The sequence below is a fragment of the Artibeus jamaicensis genome, unplaced genomic scaffold, assembly GCF_021234435.1.
Source record: "Artibeus jamaicensis isolate MK-2021 breed Jamaican fruit bat unplaced genomic scaffold, CSHL_Jam_final scaffold_804, whole genome shotgun sequence".
Lineage (NCBI taxonomy): Eukaryota > Metazoa > Chordata > Mammalia > Chiroptera > Phyllostomidae > Artibeus > Artibeus jamaicensis.
Window position 1 is genome coordinate 2,849,613 of NW_026522055.1, and position 22,359 is coordinate 2,871,971.

Sequence of the window (22,359 nt, forward strand, 5' to 3'; positions counted from 1 at the left end):
AATACACTTTTTAGGACACAGTTGATAGAAGAAATACCAAATGTAGGTAATTTTAAAGAGAATAATAACCGTGGTCACAGCTAAGTTCCCCAAACCACAGATTGGGTGTCAGGTTAGTTGCAGGCACATTCAAACTCCACTCACTGAATTCAAATATTGTCTGTATCCTATAGCTTTCAGATTCTTTAAATGCCAGGTTACTTCCCTATTTGCTTTCTACAATATTTTATTGACAGGTTTTTTAGGTGTGTCTTACTTTCACTTAAGTTTAATAGGACATTTTAACACCCACCTTTATCAAAGACATATTAGTAAAATACTCCTGTAGTTTCATTTTGTAACTCATACTCTGAAAAGGTAAAAAATGCACATCCAACAATTGCTGTAAAGGCATTAAGATTCACTCAAAAACTTAACAAAATACACTGTCTTCATAGGAAGCAAAGCTTTTAGAATGAACTTAAGGAGGCCCAGTGTGTTCACTCAGTGATTAGGACAAAAATGCTGCAGACAGCTGTCAAAGAAACATGGAGGGGAGATATTAGGCAGCCCTAAAGCAAGTAGATGTGTTGGCACAATGCCTTCTAATTCCTCCAAATATGTCCCTTCTGACTTTCATTCAGCATTTGCATTCCAACCCCAGAAAATAGTTTTTTCCGTAACATTTTTTACTGAATATTCTGACATATGTTTTGTTTTGTTTTTGTTTTCTAAAAACATAACATGTGTCCCTGGCTAGTGTGGCTCCATGGGTTGTGTACTGGCTTAAAACTGAAAGGTCACTGGTTCAAGTCCCAGTCTAGTACATGCCTGGGTTGTGAGCCAGCTCCCCTGCTGGGTGCAAGTGAGAGGCAACCAATTGAAGTTTCTCTCCCTCCCCTACACCCCTCTCTAAAAGAATAAATAAAATCTTTAAAAAAAAAAAAAAAGAACATGTGTATGGTGATAGCAGTTATGTACCAGATTTACATTTGGTCCCAAGATGGCCACAATATTTACATCCTTGAACATGTGAAAAGTCAGCATTTGAACCTGAAATAAATATTTTGGATTCAACAATCTAATGTTTTCATAAAAAATAATGATCATTTCACCCATAAATGCAGTGACAGTGTTGGTATGGAGAGTGGAGATTATTTCTGGAACAGAGTTATGGAGTTAGTAAATTAAAGAAAGATTATCAATGTTGATGAACAGAACTTTACAATTAGCATTAATCAATAGCTAGAAGACAACAGGTCCTGTGAAGCCTGAGATCAGGTAAGTCTCAATGGTGGGGGGGATTAGGGGGGATAAATAAAGGACACTGAGTTCTAAGAGGTAAGAGAATTTACTTGAGCCCTTGGCCATTCTAGAAACTTCGCCATCATGAAATTCTTGTTTCTAGAAGGTGTGAGCCCTTTCTATTAATGAGAACTTGAAGAAGAATAGTGAGTTGAGAAAGCTACAGGAAGGTACAAGCAGGAAAAACTCAGAATAGTTGAAGGGAAGCCACAGTATCATGTTTCAGGGCTTCAACAATCATTAACTAATTATCTACTTCAGAGAGCAGTGAACAAAGAAATGTATTCTCAGGCAGGTTTGTTAAAAGCTATTATTGGAGTAGCCAAGATGTCATAAAAAATATTTTATAGTAAGTTATAAAGTGACAGATACTGTGGAAATGTGAAGAGAGTAATGATAAACATGTGGACACTCAGGAATTTAGGAGCACAAATTTAAAGGAGGAGAGAAAATGATTTGGGTACATTGTGAAGATGATCCACAGACAAGGAAAAGGCAGTACAATGTCCCTGTACCAGGAGCTTACCTGGAATGTCAGACTGCACCTCTGACCACTGTGCCAGTTGCAGGGTGCTGGAGATATTTTCTATTTTGATTTAGAAGTGGTTTTTAGCCCTAGCTGGTGTGGCTTTGTGGTTGAGTACTGGCCTGCAAATCAAAGGGTCGCTGGTTCATTTCCCAGTCTAGGGCACATGCCTGGGTTGGGGGCCAGTTCCCCAGTAGGGGGCACATGAGAGACAACTACACGTTGATGTTTCCCTCTCTGTCTCCCTCCCTTCCCCTCTCTAAAAAATAAAGACTTAAAAAAACAGTAGTTTTTAATTTCTGTTGTTTTAGATTCTAACTCTCCCGTTACATGTCTTAGTTCCAGTGTTTTTCAAATATTATTTATATTTCAGTATATTTGCTTAAATTTTATTTGTTGATTTTGCATACTTTAATATCAGAGCAGACACACACACAAAACAATACACAGCATCCAAATCCCATGTCAAATGTAAGAAAGGAAGGCTTGAGGCCCCTGTAACCTGCCTTAGGCAAAGAGAAAAAAGTCACTAAACATCAGAGGGAACCAGGTGCACTAGTGGAAACTTTTTCTCTACTTTGATGTGAGAGGCAGCCTAATCACCCTTGAGGGGGTGGGAGGGCACATTACATCAGGAACAGCAGCACTATGATTTCTACTGTCATTTTATCTTCTTCAAATGTCTAGGCCTAGTTTGATTGGATGGTAGATGCAATAGGAATGAGTCTGGGATTTCAAGTGAGAAGCCAGAAGAGAGCAGCGCAGTTTCAAACAGCAACAGCACAAGGCCTTGACAGCCTTGTCTGCCTCTGCCTTCAGCTTCATGTCTCCACAATGGGGTGGTTGAGGTTGATTCTAGGTATTTTTTCAGCCATTCTGTAGCTCAGTGTTGAGTTATCCCAAAGGTCGGGGTTTTCATGATATGTTCCATGTTAGTTGTCCAGTGATAGGTGCTATTCACAATGCAGCAGATGAAGACAAAACTCTTGCAGATTATCACCTTCTCAACCTTCCTATCCAAGATTTCTTTCACTAGCTTCCAGAGGTTCTCAAACTTGGCCTTGCTCTTTTCCATTTTCTTCTCTTCATCCTCAAGTAGCTCCAGGCCCTCCTTGGTAACAGACCAAGCTCTTTCCATCAAACTCCTTGAGTTGCTGCACACAGTATTCATCAATAAGTTCCATCATATATTCTACCTCAAAACCCCACTTCTGCACTTGCTCATGAAAGCAGAGTTGGAAACTTGTTCTTTGCTCTCACAAGTGAAGTAATAGATGGACTTCTAGGCTTCCTTCATGTAAGAGACATATTCAAAAAAAGATGTCGCTTCATCTCCAGACTGGAAGATGTGATAGTGTAGATGCTTAGAAAGGCATTGCAAATTACTCAATTCCTTATGGATTAGGTTTTTAGAGAATGCCTTGTAGAATTTCTTACAGTTCTTGTCTTCTGCCAGCTCAGAGAAGAACTCAAGGCACTCCATACAATAGTTTTACAAATGACCTTCAAGATTTTGCTCTGCTGGAGCATTTCTTAGGAAATTTTCAGAGGTATATCTTCAGAGTTAACCACACTGTGGATGAAATTGAGATGCTCTGGTGTCAACTCATCACATCTGTCCATGATGAACACATGGCAGACATACAGAGTTTGATATTCTTGTTCTCAAAGAGATCAAAGGGAGCTTGATGGGATGAATAGCAATGAAATGAATTCCAACTGACCTTCCACAGAGAAGTGCTTGCCTGCCAACTGATCTTCCCAGTCATTGGTAAGGCTCTTACAGAACTCTCCATATTCCTCCAGGGCTTCTGGTTTAAATGGGCTTGATCTTGTTAAATTCTTCATGATCAATACATTTTTCCTTAATCTTTGTTTCCTTTTTCTTGTCCTTAGCTCTAGCATCTTCCTAATCTGAGACCACATTTTCAATCTTGAGTTTCTCCTCATCACCTTTATCTTCTTTCTCCTATTTATTTTCTTCTGCTTCATTATCACTGATTACTTTCTCTTGTTTCTTTTCCTAATAAAGGGGGATTTAATAACCTGGGAACTGTGAGTGCTTTTTCACCACTTCTTTGACCCACCCCTCCTTTAAGTACTCTTGTCTTCTTTAAGATGGAGGATCACTTTGGTACCTTGGCTAATGGGCTCACTGTGGTTGGCTTGCATAATGAAGGAACCCCCAGCTGAGACTATCAGGCATATTGCTTTAGTGCTTTGTGATCACCACCACTGTCTTTGTTCCTAGGTGGGCAGAATAAAATCTAGTACTAAATTGTCTAATCATGAAGCTGTCTGCACTAGTAGGAAGAGCCTCCATAACTGCTTTTGTACCAACTTGGCAATGGTTCCCTGATTATTTATGAGATTAGCTTTGGTCATGCCAGTGCCTGTGTCCAGAGTCAGAGTGCATTCCAGGGGCTTGGGGATGATGTCAGTTTTAGGTTCTCATAGTGTATCTTGTCCAAGGCATCAGAAGCATTGATCAGTTCCTGAAGGAAAATTTCCTTGTTGGAGTAGAAAGTACTGATGATGAGAGACATGAGGTGGGCAATTTCTCCCTGGAAGGCAAAAGTCTCTACATCCTCTTCTCTGTGGTGCACTTCCTCAGGCATCTTTTAAGAAAAAAAATTTTAAAGATCATTTTTTAAGAGAGGGGAAGGGAGGGAGAAAGGGAGAGAAACATTGATGGCTTGTCTCTCACACACCCCTGATCAGGGACCTGGCCTGCAACCCAGGCATGCACCCTGACTAGGAATTGAAGCAGTGACCTTTTGGTCCATGGGATGACACCCATCCAGCTGAGCCACACCATTCAGTCCTTGAAGGTGAAGATGCAAATATGAGAGAAAAGGGTCTAAGCTTGGCTCACACACCACAAGCAGTATGTGTGTGGGTGACTCAAGAGTTGCCTTAAATTTTGAATAAAAGAAAAGTTGACAGATTACTATTGATGTTTAATTTTTATTGCATGTATTTACATTTATGATTTGTTCATTATAATGATATTTTGAAGTCTGGGGTGACTTTTCAAAGAGGAAAAAATGTACATCAGGGAAGAATGTAAAGAATTTGGCGGCAAGCACGAACTTGTTCAGGAACAGTGTATTTGTAGTAGAAACCTGTTTTCTGTGCTGTGGATGTGGGGAATATTTAACCAGAATCTATGGCCTCTTACCAGAGAGTTCACTCAGGAGAAAGGTTTCAGGAGTTCAGTGAATGTAGGAAATCTTTTACCACTAGCACTGCTCTACATAATCATCAGAGAATTTACAATTGTCATTGCAGAAAAATGCTGCCATAACCAATGAGAACCCCTGCATTCTTTGTTTTTATGACCTTGACTTATGGAGCACCAAGGAGGCTAGGTGGCTGGAACTGTCTTTAAGACCAAAACACAACACCCTAACCTAGCCAACACCCTTAATTCCATATGCAGATAAACCTAGTTCTGAAGGCAGAATTGGTCCATGAGGTTGAATAGAATAACTGCTTCATCAAATGTGTAAACATTATCACAAGATTAAAACAAATACTACAGACAAGGACACCACCAAGAGAACATAATAATTTTCTACTAATTGATGCCAAACAAATGGAGATCTACGTACAGCCTGGTTAGAGATCCAAAATATTTTTTTAAAAACGTTCCTGAGCTATAAGAGAACACAAATGGAGCCAACATAATGAAGAAACCAATACAGAAACAAAGGGAGAATATCAGACAGACAGAAATTATAAAAAAAAACAAAATGCTGGAGTTGAAAATTACAATGCATGAAATGAAAAATACAATAAAGAGTATCAAAAGCAGACATGAAGAAAATCTCTGATGTCAAACACAAGTTATTTGAAAGCATCTAGGTGGAAAGAAAAACAAAAAGAAGAGGGGGGTTAGGAGGTGGAGGGATTGAGCAAACTGTGCAAGCTGACCATGGTGAGCCCACTGGCCAAGGTACCAAAGGGGATTGAGCAAATAAGGAATAAGGACTCATAGGCATGGACAACAGTGTGGTGATTGCATAGGGGAGGGGGCATAAGGAGACCAAATGGTAATGGGAAAAAAAAAACAATAAAAAATTTAAAGAAAAAGAATAAATGTAAGAATACAGCAAAAATATTAGGTAACACCATCAAGATAACCTACATTTGCATCATGGGAAGCCTAGAAAATGCTGGGTTAAAAAAAAAAGGGAAACAGAGAAAGGAGGAAGAAATGGGTAGAAAATTTATTTTTATTTTTGTATATATTTTTAAGATTTTATTTATTTTTAGATAGAGGGACGGGGAGAGAGAAAGAAAAACATGGATAAGCTTTTGTTTATTGGTGACAGTTTGCCAACTAGTCAGTTGTAATAGTTAGCATTTCTATTCAGACTTTTAGCCCATGGATAATCTTTACCTCTAAACTTTGAATATGAGACATTTCCTTTACAAGTTCCTCTTTACTGCACTCCAACCATGGTCCATGCCTGTAGACCCTTGGAGTGCACACGTATCATATTGACCTTGGACATTATATGCTCTAGTACAATTGATTTTTATGGGTTTGAGTTCGTTTCAGATTATTCTACACAGCCTCACATCAGCAGCAGGATAGGTCCTGCAGGAAGCCATTTGCAGAGGGACAACTAGTAAATCCTACCTCTTTTCTTTGTGTCCCATCCTAAGCTAGTGTCATTTTCCTTGGTGGGGTCTCTGCCATTGACTGACTTTTGGGGTGAACTAATACATAACATTCATTTCCTAAGAGTCTAACTCACTTGTCTGAAAATCATCCCAGAGTATCATGCCTAGGTGTGACAGATGGACATTTGTGATGAGATTACCCTTTCCTCATAAGGTCAACATGTCCTTCACTGATGTTTCTTTTTTCTATTGTTATTTAGGTTACTGCTGTGGAGCATAGGATGTGGAAGCGCCCTTCGAACAGAATGTTTCTATAGGAATCTCCGAGACAAAGAATCCCAAGGTAACTTTGTCTCCCTGGAAGTGCCACCCCTGTGAGAGTTGTGAACCAGTCTTGAGGCACATTTTCCATTTGATTGAGCAGCAGGAAACACAACACAGCCAGAAACTATTGAGGTGTGGGGCCTGTGCAAAATGGTTTGATTTCAGTGCAAAGTGTCACCAGCACCAGGAGCAGCACTTGACAGAGAAGCCTTTCAGAAGAGGTGTGGGTAGAATCTCACTTCAAAGGGCTGCAATTTTAGTGTGTCCCAGAAGCTTTTTGCCTGCGGGGAGGTTTGGCAGGACATCCTTACCAGCTCAGTACATCTCCAACAACAAACTACTGATACTAGGGACCGAAATGAAATGTGGACATCTTGGGTGACTTTTCAATGGAGAAAAAATTATTACACCTGGAAAAATGTAAGGAAGTCATCAGCTGAAGCCCCACACCTGTTCCAGACCAACCTGTTTGTAGTCAAAGACAGTGTTTTTTGTGCATGAAGGTGTAAAATATTTTACCAGAATCTCTGGCTTTTATTATCAACAGAGAGTTTATGCGAGAGAAAGGCCATATGAGTAGAGTGAATGTGGGGAATTATTTACCACTTTCAATAACCTTTGTAATAACCTTTGTTATCGCCAGAGAGTGCACAGTGGAGAAAGACCTTATGTGTGCAATGAAAGTGAGAAATCTTTTGCCAGTAGTTTTGCTCATTGTTATCATTAGACTGTTCACACTGAAGAAAGGCCTTCTGAGGCTGTGCTACAATGTCTGAAGTGTCTGCTGAGAGCCTGAAAAAGGAAATTGTGCCTTCAGGGCCTGTCCCAGGGGGCCTGATCCATGTCTACAGCATGAGGTTCTGCCTGTTGGCCAAGAGGATGCTCCTCGTCCTCACGGCCAAGGGAATCAAACGTGAAGTCATCAACATCAACCTGAAAAATAAGCCTGAGTGGTTTATTAGGAAGCTTTATTAGAAGTAAAAATTAGGAAGACTACTCTGGCTTAAAAGAAGAATTTTGTAAAGAATTCAGTAAGCTGAAGGAGGTTCTGACCAATAAGAAGAAAACCTTTGGTGGCCATTTACTTTCTGTGATGGATTACCTCTTTTGGCTCTGGTTTGAAGGGCTGGAAGCTTTGGAGTTAAATGAATGTGTAGACCACACTCCAAAACTTCAGCTCTGCGTGGCAGCCACGAAGGAAAATCCTGCAGTAGCTGAGCTGTCCTCATTGGTGTGAAGACCTTTCAAGGTTTCTTAAATCTCCACCTGCAGAATAGCCTGCAGGCCTGTGATGTTGGGCTCTGATAGGGGTAGGGATCAACAATAAAGATATGTTTGAACCCTGGCTTGTATGACTCAGTGGATTGAGCACTGGCCTGCAAACCGAAGAGTCACTGGTTTGATTCCCAGTCAGGACACATGCCTGGGTTTCAGGCTGGGTCTCCAGGTGTGGGGATATAAGAGGCAATGGCACATTGATGTTTCTCTTCCTCTTTCTCCCTCCCTTCCCCTCTGTCTAAAAATAAATAAAATATTTCAAAAAATAGATATGTTTGATCTTTTTCTTCACTAAATAATAACATGCTTTTATTTAAGAAAAAGCCTTGTAAGTGTAGTGAATGTGGGAAGTTCTTTACCAGGATTTGTGGCCTTCTCTCTCGTCAAAGAGTTCATACTGGGCTTTATGTGTGCAGTGAATGCGTGAAATCCTATATCAGTAGCCATAACCTTTTTAAAAAAATTTATTTATTTTTTAGAGAGAGGGGAAGGGAAGGAGAAAGAGTGGGAGAGAAACATCAATGTGTGGTTGCCTCTCATGTGTCCCCTACTGGGGACCTGGCCTGCAACCCAGGCATGTGCCCTGACTGGGAATCAAACCAGTGACCCTTTGCTTCACAGGCCTGTACTCAATCCACTGAGCTACACCAGCCAGGGCTCATAACCTTTTTTTTTTTATCATCAGAGAGTTCACAGGACAGAGGCTTTATGAGTGTAGTGTATGTTGCATATCTTTTAGCCACAACTTTATTTTTTCACAGCACATGAGAGTTCACACTGGGGAAAAGTCTTAGATATGTAGGAAATGTACACTGAATTTTCCTTATTCAGTGTTAACACTGTAAAAAGCCCTGTGAAGTCCCATTTGTCAGACCTGAATCTCATACATCCAAACGCCAACAGTAGGGAGATTCTTCATAAATTTAGTATAGGAAGCATCTCTGTCCATGGTGCACTATAGAACCTGCCCAAGACTCCTGCCAGATCTATGTCACTGCACATTTTTGTGGCCAAAGCTATTTCACCTTTAGCACCTGGCAGGTTTCCACAGGTTGTATCAGTCACCGTACGAATGTGATCACAAAAGCAAACATTTTCTTCTGATTTGTGGGAGAAAATTAGTACTCTTAGGGGATCTGCAGTCCCTTCACTCTGACTAGTTGCAACATGAACCTGACCTAGTGTTGGCCCCCAGAGAACATCATCTGAGTTCAGCTGGCAGCTTGCAGAACTGCCTTTATCAGGGATGTGCTATCCTCACAAAGTGTGGTGAATATTTACAGTATCAAAGTTACTAACACAAGATCATCCAGGTCTGTGTCTTTTTCTTCTTTTTTAAAGATTTTATTCATTTATTTGTTTGTTTATTTATTTATTTATTTATTTATTTATTTTTTATTTATTGAGAGGGGAAGGGAGGGGAAAAGAAAGGGAAACATCAATAGTTGCTTGCCTCTTGAGTGCCCCCTATGGCAGACCTGACCGACAACCAAGGCATGTGCCCTGACTGGGAATTGAACCGGCAACCCTTTATTTAGTTCGCAGGCTGGCACTCAATCCACTGAGCCACACCAGCTGGGGCTAGATGTAGAACACAGCAAAAGTCTGCTAAGCATAGACCAGAGTCAGGTCAGTTCAGGCACAGTTCAAATTTCACTTATTGAATTCTAACATCATTATGATTTTTTAGCTTTGAGATTATTTTGATCATGTTGTTATTTGTGTTTTACAATATTTTATTGGCCTGTTTATTAAGTATGTCTTTCTTTCACTTCATCTGGTAGGAACTTTTAATACCCACCTTAACCAAAAACACTTAAGTAACATTCGCTTACAGAATCCATTTGTAGTTCATGGTCCAAGAAGGTAAAAAATGTATATCCACCAATTGCTATAAAAACACTAATGTTCACTCACTTAATAAAACACAGTGTCAGACCATTCTCTGATCATTGTGTTAGTTTTAGGGTGCTAGAGATTATTTTCATTTAGAAGCGATTTCTATTTCTGGTAGTTTTTAGATTTTTTTTGAACCCCTGTGTTTCATTACTGTTTTAATGTTTTCAAATTATGGGTTATATTTTAGTGTCATATTTACTATTAATTTTTAAATAGAAGCTTGTTATAGAATTATTGATTTTAAATATTCATTACACATATGTATATCCGCACTTGTTACTTATAATATTTCATGCGATTTTTAAAAGTTTTTTAGCTATACATAGGTCAACTGTCATTACGAATACATACTCAATTTACTCTAAATATAATTTATAAATATATTCATAATCTTATCACATTGAGAATGACTGAAACATCATGTCACCTGCTGTCTTAAATATGTTTGTAAAGGACCATACTTATACTGTAGTGTGTTTTATTTAAGCATTTAACTGTCTTACAGTGTTTAGTTATAAAATATTTTAACAATGATGTCTGACTTGTAATGTGCCACTCACCACATCAAAATATTAATGAAAACATTTATTACATTAAGTTTTCAGCATAGAAAATTCTGCATTACTAAAGTCAATATTATGCATCATGGACTTACTATACATTTAATAGTAAAATTAAGAAGTAAAAACCAACCACCCAGCTTTTTTTTAAAGTGGGCACAATATACATGTAGGTAGTTCACAGAATATTTGCAGAAAAGAAGTGATAAAATGAAAACATGGTCAATGACATACATAGTAAGACAAAAGCTACTAAAATATGATTTTTAGACATCAACTTAAGAAATACTTATCATGTGTTTGGAATCATATAGTATGTGCTTCTTTGAGTTTGACTTCTTTCATTCATGTTATAACACAATTATTTGTACATTCATCATGTATTGGACATAGTGCTGTCTCCATATTTTGGCAATTATGAAAAATGTTATTATAAACGATTATTATTTAATGTTTGTGGACTTAATTTTTTATATATCTGGTGGGCAAACACCTATGAATAGGATGAATGAGTTGTTTCTTAGGTTTGTCTTTAACTCAGTAAGAACTGCCAAGCTGTTTTCCTAAATGCCTGTGCCATTTTGCATTTTCAATAGAAATATAGGAGAGTTATAGTTGTGGCTCGTTCTTTGCAATACTAGGGATTGACCAGGATTGTTGTTTGGTTACAGCCATTTTAATAAATGTGTAGTAGTATCTCATTAAAAATCTCTGTTTCTTCAAAAAAAATATGTTTGTAAAGGACAAATTTTTTTACCATGATAATTACTATAGCATTTTCAAAATAACAGAAACATCGATAAAATTTGTCAGGATTCAATTCTCCCGCTTTTTCAAAAATTAAATTGATGTTTACATTACAGATTTCTATTTAATGTTTATATTATGTATATTAGCTTTTTTATTTTAAAGGTGTGCCTATATTTTTGTGTTCTATATTTGTCACATACATATATGATGGTGTAAGTAGGACATTTGTATGATGAAATTTTCCAGACTCTAAGGCAGGCATATCTCTTTTGTTATGACTCCTTGTATTGGCCTCACAGATAATGTTTTCATCAGCAGAAATGTAAGACCCTTCACAAGGAAAAGATGACAACTTACTTCAGCAATTTTCAAATTGTCTCATTCCTAAGTGCGTGTTATTCCCCAGCTCCCTTGGCGGTGCATTGCAGTCTTGCTGCTGAATTGAGGTGGGAGAACTCTTCACCGTCGCCTTGGACTCTCTGACCCACATTACCAGAAGACCTGTGTGTGGAATACCCCTGGGCTTAACCAATGAAGGGTCAGGGAAGGCATCTTTACTCGGGCACAATGCAGAGGGTGGGACTTCCGGTGTCCTTACAGGCGGCATTTTGTCTTCACCCAGAATCCACTGAAGTACTTGTTTAGCGGCTCCACATCGCTGGGTTTTGGGATGGAGAAGGCGCGATAGTCTTGGTCTACACAATAAACAGCAGAGTAAGGGGCTCGGCAGCACTGCCAGGGTGACCCGCCCCACGGACGGGACTGGAGCCGCCGTGTGCGGGGCGTCCTTCTCTCCGGACACTTGCGCCCCACTCTGCAAACAGTATGATGGCGGCGGACAGGCTGAAGCGCCCGGCTGAGGTGAGTGACCGGCCTTGTAGCCCAGTCCCCTTCCTCATCCTCACCTTCACCCCAGTGGATACTAAGGCCCCGGTTGCAAGTCGCCCGCCAGGTTCTGCAGCGCAGACCGGAGTGGAGGACCGTGACGAAGGCTCAGTGGACACTGCGTGTTGTGGATTTTGAGGACACAGCAAATACAGTGCAGAGTGGACAGGACTTTTTCGTATCTGAAATTCCCATGCGGTTCTGGATGTGACTACTGAAGCAAAGACCAGAGGCAGGCAGAGAGGACTTCATTCGGGGCTTTCCCGGGCTGTGGGATCCATCAGAAAGCTGGGGTTGTGCTCGGTCCTGCTGGAACCTGGCAGGCACTCTGGATGTCATAGGCCTAGTTCCTGGCTGAGTCCAGAGAAATGGTGGAGCAGGAAGGTAGCAGAGCTAAGGGAGTGAACCTGGAGTCTAAAGATGTGAAGGAGGCAGACATTCCACAATGGTGTGCACAACTAAAGGAGATGGGAGCTAATGGTCCTGGTGACCCGGGTGTGTGTGGGGATTTAAGGGTGAAGCATAAGCCCATGTTTGGCTGTGTCCTGGGGCCATGATCTGGGAGACTCAGTGGAATTGCTTGTTGGGAAGGATGGGGCCCTGCCGGCGTAGCCCAGAGCTTAGATGTCATTTACCCTCTATTCCCCCACTGCCAACCCAGCTATTGCTGAAGGTGATAACAGTAATTGCACTGCTATTGCTGAAGGTGTTAACAGTGATTAATGGGACTGATGAGAGAGCAGCCAGCACTGAGGAACCCTGGAAGAGGATGAGTGAGCAGAAAATGTGAAAGGAGTAGGATTGCATGTTCTTAGAAAGACTACCCTACTTTGGTTTCTTTTGTCTCAATTCTGACAGGTTGGTGTGACCTTTGCAGACATTGCCCTGTACTTCTCCAGGAAAGAATGGTGCCTCCTTGATGAGGATCAGAGACACCTGTACCTGGATGTGATGCTGGAGAACTTTGAACTTGTATCCTCCCTGGGTAAGACCCTCAGTCTTGCCAGTGACATGGACTTAGCTCTGCATTCCCCATGCCTCCTCTTCTGTAGGAGGTGCTCTCTCACATGTGGACTGCTAGCACTGCTTGATTTTCAAGTTTAAGAGTAGGTGCTTTCCTTGGTAGGGCTGGTTCATTTGCACTGCCCTTTTGTCTTGCTGCAGTTCCAATACCTGCTGTAGTGAACTCATAGGGAAGGATTGTGGTTTGTAATGTTGCAGGGAGCCGAATGGATACCACCTTGATTAGTGAGGAAAAGCATTTTTTTCTCTTCCTGTTGGTCATTTGTGCATATATTTTTGGCTAATGAATCTTTTGTATACTTTATATATTAATTCCTTTTCACATACAAGTACACCCACTTTTGCATTTGCTTAAGAGTGCTCTGCAGATATTGTGGATCTCTCTCTTACTCTCTCTTACTTTCTTTCCTTCCTTTCTTTCTTTCTACAAATTCAGTGTTTTTGTCAGTGCTGCATTGAGCAAGTCTAGTGTCCTTGTTTTTGCTGTAGGCTCAGATTCTGATAACCAGTGTTTGGTAATAAACTATTCTTAATTATGTGGAGATTTATTTTTTTAGACAAAGGTATTGCAGTGTTAATAGCCTGCAGTAGAGCCCTGACCTGGTTAGGTGTGGTCCTGCAAAGTGAAAGGTTGCTGGTTCAATTACCTGTCAGGGTACATGCCTGGGTTGTTGGTTGGTCCCCTTGGGGTATGTACCTAAGGCAACTGATGGATGATTCTCTCTCTCATGTGGTTGTTTCTTTCCATCTCTTTCTCCCTCCCTTCTCTGTCTAAAAATAAATAAATAAAAGTTTTAAAAAATAGCATGCAATATAGTTTAACATAATTTTATTATTCGCTGGGAAATCTTCTGTATTGCAATGCTTGCTTTATTGTGGTTTTCTGAACTAAGCCCACAATAGCTCCAAGTGATACCTTCATATGATTTGCAAGTATTTTTCTCCATTCCTATACAGTGCCTTTGTATTTCATTATGTTAATTGCTGTTTTTTTTATCACAGAGCTTTTTCATTTGTTGTAGTTCAATCTTTTTTGTTTTGTTTTTTTGTGTGGTGATTTTGTGTGCATTGTGGTTCATAGTGCTAGGTATAATAATGTCTTATATTTCATTAATTTATTTGAGTCCTCTTTTAGTGTCGCTAAGGGTTGCCAATTTTATTTATCTTTCAAAAATAGCTCTTAGTTATGATATTATCTTCTTTCATCTCTATTTCCTTTGCATTTGTTCTAATATTTATTTATTTATTTTTCCTTTGCTAGGTTTGGGTTTACTTTCTTGGCATTTTCTGAGGCGCAAGGGTAGGTTGTTTATTTGAGTTCTATTTTCTTAATGTAGACATCACTATAAAATTTCCTCTTAGAATTGTATTTCCTGCATTTTATACATAAACTTTGATAGATTATGTTTTAATTTCCTATGATTAAATTTTTTGAGTTCTTGTTTGCTATTTCTCTTTGATCCACTAATTGTCCAGGAGTGTGTTATTGAATTTCAATATATATATATATATATATATATGAATTTTCAAGCATTCTTGAAACTAAAATTGTGCCTGACAAGAATGCATCTTCTGCTGCTCTTGGACGGAATGTTCTGAATATAATTATTCATACAGTTTGCTCTAAACTGTACGCAATCTTCATTAATTCTTTTTTGCTTTTGAATGGGTGATCTACCTATTATTGAAGGGGTAATATTGAAGTTATCTACTAATGTTTGGTTTCTTTTTCTGCCCTCACATCTGCTATTTTTTGCTTAATACAGTATGTTAGGTTGCCCTCTTGTTCAGTGCTGATACTTAAAATTGTTATATTTCTGATTGACTTATTTATCATTCTGTAATGGCCTTAGTCTCATGCGACAGTTTTTGAGGTAGTCTATTTTGTCTTATAGAATTATAGCGATCCCTGACCTCTTCATTTTCATCCTGTTTGTATCCATAAAGATTTAATGTTTCATGCAGACAGCATATATTGAGGGTTTGTTTTTTATTTAAATCTCTTCAGTCACTCTATTCTTGTTTCAACAATTTGTTTAAGAAACCACTATTGCATTGCCACTTCTTGTTTGGTTTCTGGCTCTTTTGCAGTTCCTTTGTTTGTCTTTTATTATGGTCTTGCTTTGTGATTTGATGATTTTGTATAGTGGTTTGACTCCTCTCTCTCTCTCTCTCTCTCTCTCTCTCTCTCTCTCGTGTGTGTGTATTACATACTTTTTGCTTGTGATTTCCGAAAGACTTACTTAAAGAACTCATACACTTTACAATCTCTATTTATTTTTAGAAATAGGGGAAGTGAGGGAGGAAGAAAGGGAGAGAAACATCAGTGTGTGAGAAAAACATCATTAATTGCTTCTTGCATGCACCCCAACCTGAGACCTGCCCAAAACCCAAGACCAGCCACAACTTAGGCATGTGCCTTGACTGGAATCAAACCATCATCCTTTTGCTTTGTGATACATGCTCAACGAACTGAGCTCTGCCGTGAGGGCATGATCTGTCTTAATTTTGATAACACCTTCAGTTGCATGCATTAATTCTACTTTTGAATCTTCACTACACATCCCTTTATATTTTTTGATGTCACAAGTCATACTTTTCCATGTTGTATATTGATTAAGGCATATACAATGTTAATGTTATTTTTACCAGATTTTTTAACCTTTATAATAGTTACATAGCGTGCATTTCACCAAAGTTAGAGTAAATTAATTTTATTGTTAATTTACTACTGAGATTTATACTTTCCTATGTATTTGAGTTTTTAGTATTTTTTTATTTCATCTATGAGGACTTTTTTGGTAGTTCTTATAAGTCATGTTGAGTTAGAGTGAAGTTCCTTAGCTTTTGTTTGGGAAAATCTTTCTAAAGGACAGGTGTTCTGTATAAAATACTGATGGTTTCCATTTAGTGTTTCGTACATTGTTATTTTATTTTCTCCTAGTTGGTAAGTTTTGTTCAGAGGAATATACTGATACCCTTATTCAGGCATTCCTGTGTGTGTGAGGAGTTTCTACTTTCTTTGTGCTTTCACAGCTCTTTGCTTTTGAGTTTTGACACTTCATTTTACTGTGTCTTGGTAAAGTCCACTTTGCCCTGAATATGTACAGGGAGCTGTGAGACTGTGTGCCCTTGATTATTCACATTTCTTTTTCAGACTTTGGAAGTCAGTCTTCAGCTTTTTTTTTTTTTTTTAAGGTTTTATTTATTTATTTATTTTTAGAGAGGAAGGGAAGGAGAGAAGGAGAGAAATATCAATGTATGGTTGCCTCTTTTGAGTCCCCTGCTGGGAACTGGCCTGCAACCCAGGCATGTGCCCTGACTGGGAATTGAACCACAATCTGTGGTTCGCAGGCTCGTGCTCAGTCCACTGAGCTACACCAGCCAGGGCTTCAGCTTATTTTTTTAAGTAAACGTTCTACTTCTCTTTTTCCTTTCCTCACTTTCCTTCTCTCTGTTTCCACTCTCCCCCCACCTTCATGTTTCCTGGGATTCCCATAATGGAAATATCATTTATCTTGATGGTGTTAATTCACCTTGCTGTATGTTTTAAATTTATTTCCCTTTATTTCTCTCCACCTAGATGCTTTCAGTGACCTGACTGACATGACACTCTTCATGTCTGCCTTTGATTCTTTTTTTTTTTTTTAATATTTTATTTATTTATTTTTCGAGAGAGGGGAAGGGAAGGAGAAAGATTGGGAGAGAAATATCAATGTATGGTTGCCTCTTATGAGTCCCCTGCTGGGAACTGGCCTGCAACCCAGGTATGTGCCCTGACTGGGAATCGAACTGCAATACTCTGGTTCACAGGCCCGCGCTCAATCCACTGAGCTATGCCAGCCAGGGCTGCCTTTGATTCTTTTTATTGCATTTTTTATTTTGTTCATTGTAATATGTCAACTCCAGTGTTTCTGTTTTGCTGTTATTTACTTTTCTTTCTCTTGAGTATTCTTTTCTTCTCTGAGTGTTGGTTTCTTAAGTTGGTTCTGTTTATATCGTCTGTAGGCTCATGGATGTTTTTAAAAGTAAATATTTTGGATTTCTTATTAGGCTGTGTATAGATCTCTACTTTTTTGGTATCGATTATTGGAAAACTATTATGTTCTCTCTCTTTGTGGTATCCTTATTTTTAGTATTTCTTAAATCCTATATATATGTCTACACATATGAAGAAGCACTTACTTCTTTTAGCCTTATGGGTCAATTCTTGGCTAGTGCAGTAGATTCATCCATCTGCTTGTGGATTCAGGGTTGAGACAAGTCCCAGCAGCCTAGTCTCCTTGATGCTACATGAGCTGAAGTCAGAATACAACTAGAAGTATAGAATCATGGCATAGATTGGCATCAGTAGGAGGGGAGAAGGGAGGTGGGGACTGATTTTATGACAGTGAAGGAATTAGTCAAAGAATATGTATGGAGGGGCTGTGGACATGGATAATGGTGTGGGGACTGACTATGAAAGTGGGATGTGGGTTGGTTAAAAGGGGGGAAAGGGGGGAAAAGTGAGAAAACTGTAATACCAAATACTGCTGGGGACATACTGATTTTGTTTTCTTCCTGGAATAGGTTGTGGATGAAGAATTTCTCTTGGATTTTGTGCAGAGAAACTCTGTAGTATCCTCTGATGTTTAAACTATGAGGAGTTTACAAATGTTGCAGGGGCTTCTGTGGTTTTTAAAAACAAAAATTTCCATTGTGTTTCACAGAGCAGTCCACTAAGGTCAACCTTAGCACAATCACAGTGGTTGATAGAGGTAACTCTGACCTTTGTTTTGGATCTTAGCAATCTTCAAATATGTTTTGTAACCCCATCTTTCCAGTCATCCTTTCTATGTTATTCTCTGTTTTTCAGTCTTTTGCTTTGCTGCTTGTCTTTTTTTTTTCTTTTGAAGAGACAGAAAGAAACATCTTTGTTTCACTTATTTACACATTCAATGGCTACTTCTATATGTGCTGTGACCAGGGATTGAACCCACAACCTTAGTGTATTGGGATGATGCTATATCCAATGGAGCAATCTGGTCAGGGCTAATTTCCTGTTTATCATTACTGGATTATTTTTTCCCTCCTGCATGGTTGATTTTGTTTTAGGATAGTTTTCTCCTTGCTCTGGGAAAAGGAAGAATTCTTGTATTTTTGGTTGTCCCATCTTTCTGAAGTCAATCACATAGATATTTTTCTGTGGTCTCTTGTGCTTTGTTGTTCTACCACAGTGCTGGCTATGTGTCTCAACTGGGATTTAAGAGGAAGGATAATCACAGGAAGGCAGGATGGACTCAGAGGCAGTCTTGACTTGGTATTGGGCTGCTGGGGAGGGCTTGATGCTAGGACTTTGTTAACATCATAACTGGGAACCCATTTTGTTGAACAGTATTTTGATACTGTTACTAGGCCTCATCCCATCCACTTGTTCTTGTTTATTGTTGACACTCGTCAACTACTGAGTTTGAAGATCAGTTCTACTTGAATTCCCAGCCCATGTTAAATCTTTCCCTCTCTAAACTTTGTACTTCAACCATTTCTCTTACAGGTTCCTTTTTACTTCGCTCCAACGTTGGTTTATATTCACTTTGAATATCATATGCTCTAGTACAATGGATGTTTATGGATTTGACTCATTCAGATTATTCTACACAGCCTCATAGCACCAGTAGGAAAGGTCCTGCAGACAGCCATTTGTGGAGGAAGAAGTAGACCCTTCCTGTCTTCTCTGTGTCCCATCCTATGCTCCTGTATCACCCTTGGTGAGGTCTCCACCAATGACTGAACTTTGGGGACAAGTAAAGTATAACAGCCATTTCTTTAGAGTCTAACTCACTTGTCTTGAGTATCATTTCATAGGATCATGCCTAGCTGTGACAGATGGCCATGTGTGATGAGAATATTCCCTCTCTATAAGGTCAACATATACTTCACCATTGGGTCCTTTTGTTCAGGTTGCTGCTGTGGAGCAGAGGATGTGGAAGTACCAGCTGAACAAAACGTTTCCGTTGGAGTGTCTCAGGCAAAGAATTACAAGGTGGCTTTATCTTCCCAGAAGAACCATCCCTGTGAGAGTTGTGGACCCATCTTGAGACATATTTTCTACTTGTTTGACCATCAGGAAACACAATACAACCAGAAACCGTTGAGGTGTGGGGCATGTGCACAACAATTTTATTTCAGTGGAAAGTGTGACCAGCAGCAAGAACACCATGTTGGAGAGAAGCCTTTCATAAGAGGTATGGACAAGAACCTACTTGCGAAGGGTTGCGATTTCAGTGTTTTCCAGAAGCTTTTAACTTACAGGGAGATTGGGCAGGACATCTTAATCATGTCAGGACATGTCCAACAACAGTCTACTCAAACCAGGGAGAAGCCAAATGAAATCTCCACATCTGGAGTCACTATTCAAAGAAGAAAAAGTGATTATACCCAGAGTGAATGTAAAAAAGCCATTGGCTGCAACCACACGTTTTTTCAGAACAAGAATGTTTGTACCGGAAAACAGCATTTTATGTGTCGTGAACGTGGAAAATATTGTACCAGGATTTCTGGTTTTTGTTATCATCAGAAAGTTCACACTGTAGAGACACCTTACAAATGCAGTGAATGTGAGAACTCTCTTAGCAGTAATACTGGCCTCTGTTTTCATCAGAGAGTTCACACTGGAGAAAGGCTTCATGAATGCAGTGAATGTGGGAAATCTTTTACCAGCAGCACTCGTCTCCGTTATCATCAGAGATTTCACACAGGAGAAAGGCCTTATGAGTGCAGTGAATGTGGCAAGTCTTTTACCAGAATCGATCACCTTCGTTATCATCAGAGACGTCACACTGGAGAAAAGCCTTATGAATGTGGTGAATGTGGGAAATCTTTTACTAGTAATACTGGCCTTCGTTATCATCAGAGAGTCCATGCTGGAGAAAGGCCTTACAAATGCAGTGAATGTGGGAAATCTTTTACCAGTAGCACTGGCCTCCATTATCATCAGAGATTGCACACAGGAGAAAGACCTTACGAGTGCAGTGAATGTGGGAAATCTTTTACCAGAATCCATCACCTTCGTGGTCATGAGAGAGTTCACACTGGAGAAAGGCCTTATGAATGCAGTGAATGTGGGAAATCTTTTACCAGTCGAAGTGGTCTCCGTTGTCATCGGAGATTTCACACTGGAGAATGGCCTTATGAGTGCACTGAATGTGGGAAAGTTTTTTGCAGTAGCACTGGCTTTCTTTATCATCAGAGATTTCACAGAGGAGAAAGGCCTTACAAGTGTAGTGAATGTGGGAAATCTTTTACCAGAATCCATCACCTTCGTTGCCATCAGAGTGTTCACACTGGGAAAATGCCATATGAGTGCAGTGAATGTGGGAAATCTTTTATCAGTCGCAGTGGCCTTGGGTATCATCAGAGATTTCACACTGGAGAAAGGCCTTATGAGTGCAGTGAATGTGGGAAATCTTTTACCAGTATGCATAACCTTCGTTGTCATCAGAGTATTCACACTGGAAAAAGGCCTTATGAGTGCAGTGAATGTGGGAAATCTTTTATCAGTCGCAGTGGTCTCGGGTATCATCAGAAATTTCACACTGGAGAAAGACCTTATGAGTGTAGTGAATGTGGGAAATCTTATACTACGATCTATTCCCTTCGTTATCATCAGAGATTTCATACAGGAGAAAGGTCTTGTGAGTCCAATGAATGTAGATAATTTTTAATAGTAGTACCGACTTGTTATTGTCCACATTTCACACTGGAGAAAAGCCTTTAGAATTCAATGAAAGTGGGAAATCTTTTACCACAAGCACTGGCCTTCATTATCAGATATTTCACTCAGGAGAAAGGCCTTGTGAGTACTGTTAATGTTGGAAATCATTTAGCCAAAATTTTAATCTTCCTCTCCACAGAAGATTTTGCATCGGTAGAAGGTCTTAGATGTGCCATAAATGTACTATTTTGGTTTAAAAAAAACTTTTTTGGTTTTAAACTATAGGAAACTCTTTTAAGTTTTGTCTAAATTGAATCTGATAGTCAACAGTAGGGAGATTCCCCCATACATTTGTATTATGCAATAAGCATGTGTTTCTATGTTGCACTTTCTAATTTATCCAGGTGTCTTGCCAGATCCATGTCACTGTGTATTTCTATTGCTGGCATTATTTCACCTCTACCACCTACAAGATTCCTACAGATTACTTTAGTCACCATCGTAATGTTCTCACAGAAGGTCATTGTTCTCTTTGATTTGTTGGCGAAAATTAAGGGCTGCCTTAGTGTTTAAGTCTTTATTCCTTTCACTGTTACTGTTGGCACATTGACCTGACGTGATATTGGCCCAAAGAACATCATCTGAGTTCAGCCATCACCTTTTTCAGGGACATGCTTTTCCTAGGTATCAGTGATAAATTACTGAGTGTCCAGGTCTCCAGTGCAAGGACTGCCAAGCTCATCTCCATTTGATTTGTAAAACAATAAAAGCTGTTTTCTAAATCTTGTTTAATTCTGGGTGTTCTGTTTACCGTGTGGGGTACTTTATACACAGATTTGGGCCCTACAACCATGAAGAGGTGAACAGCTTTTCTGTGTGTTTCAAATTTTCTCTGCCTTTGTTTGGATAGTTTGTGCAGAAATTAACTCAGCTGTTTTTTCCCAAATTTGCATTGCTGCCAATATCTACTTAGGCAAGACTGTGGGCTCTAGTTGTCATGTGAAGTTTGGATGCCAAGAGTTTTAGGAGACACAGATATCACTCCAAAGAGGGGGTAGCTAAGACAACCTCAAGTACATCAGGGAACAGCATGGGTTTTTTCCTTGTTTGTAAGGATACCAGTGCTATTGAAGGGAATCTCTGGTCCAGGTCTTGCAAAGGGCCATGTGCCATAATGTCTGCAATTACATGGGTGATGGTCACTAGTTGTAGCCCTACAGGGGATGGGGAAACTGATTGCAACAGAAACACTGGCCTAATGGGTACTGGAGGAAACTGCAGCTAACTAGATGGAATGTGCATCCAGAAATGTTTCTGAGAAAAAGACTGCAGGATCGGTGTGTACACAAATCAAAGGATCCGCAGGAATATCATCTGTTTACTCAGTCATTGTCATTGAATATAAGCAAAAGGTTTTGTGGGGCTGGCTGGGTAGTTCAATTGGTTAGTGTGTCATCTTGATATGACAAGTTTTCCAGTTCAATCATGGTACATACCTGAAGCAA

The 22,359-nt window shown here is 39.5% G+C and overlaps 1 protein-coding gene and 2 pseudogenes across 1 annotated transcript; 2 read left to right on the top strand and 1 right to left on the bottom strand.

Annotated features, from left to right (window-relative positions):
- Positions 1-2,485: 2,485 nt before the first annotated feature.
- LOC119038435 (heat shock protein HSP 90-beta-like) lies at positions 2,486-3,639 on the bottom strand (annotated as a pseudogene).
- A 3,063-nt stretch (positions 3,640-6,702) lies between these two features.
- Positions 6,703-21,646, top strand: LOC119038457 (zinc finger protein 883-like). Its single transcript, XM_037130953.2, has 5 exons — positions 6,703-6,785; positions 11,876-12,114; positions 12,997-13,123; positions 14,423-14,461; positions 19,101-21,646. Exons 2-5 carry the CDS (start codon positions 12,079-12,081, stop codon positions 20,855-20,857), a joined length of 1,959 nt encoding a protein of 652 aa, XP_036986848.2. The 5' UTR covers positions 6,703-6,785; positions 11,876-12,078; the 3' UTR covers positions 20,858-21,646.
- On the top strand, positions 6,782-8,338 carry LOC119038458 (glutathione S-transferase omega-1-like; annotated as a pseudogene).
- Positions 21,647-22,359: the final 713 nt, after the last annotated feature.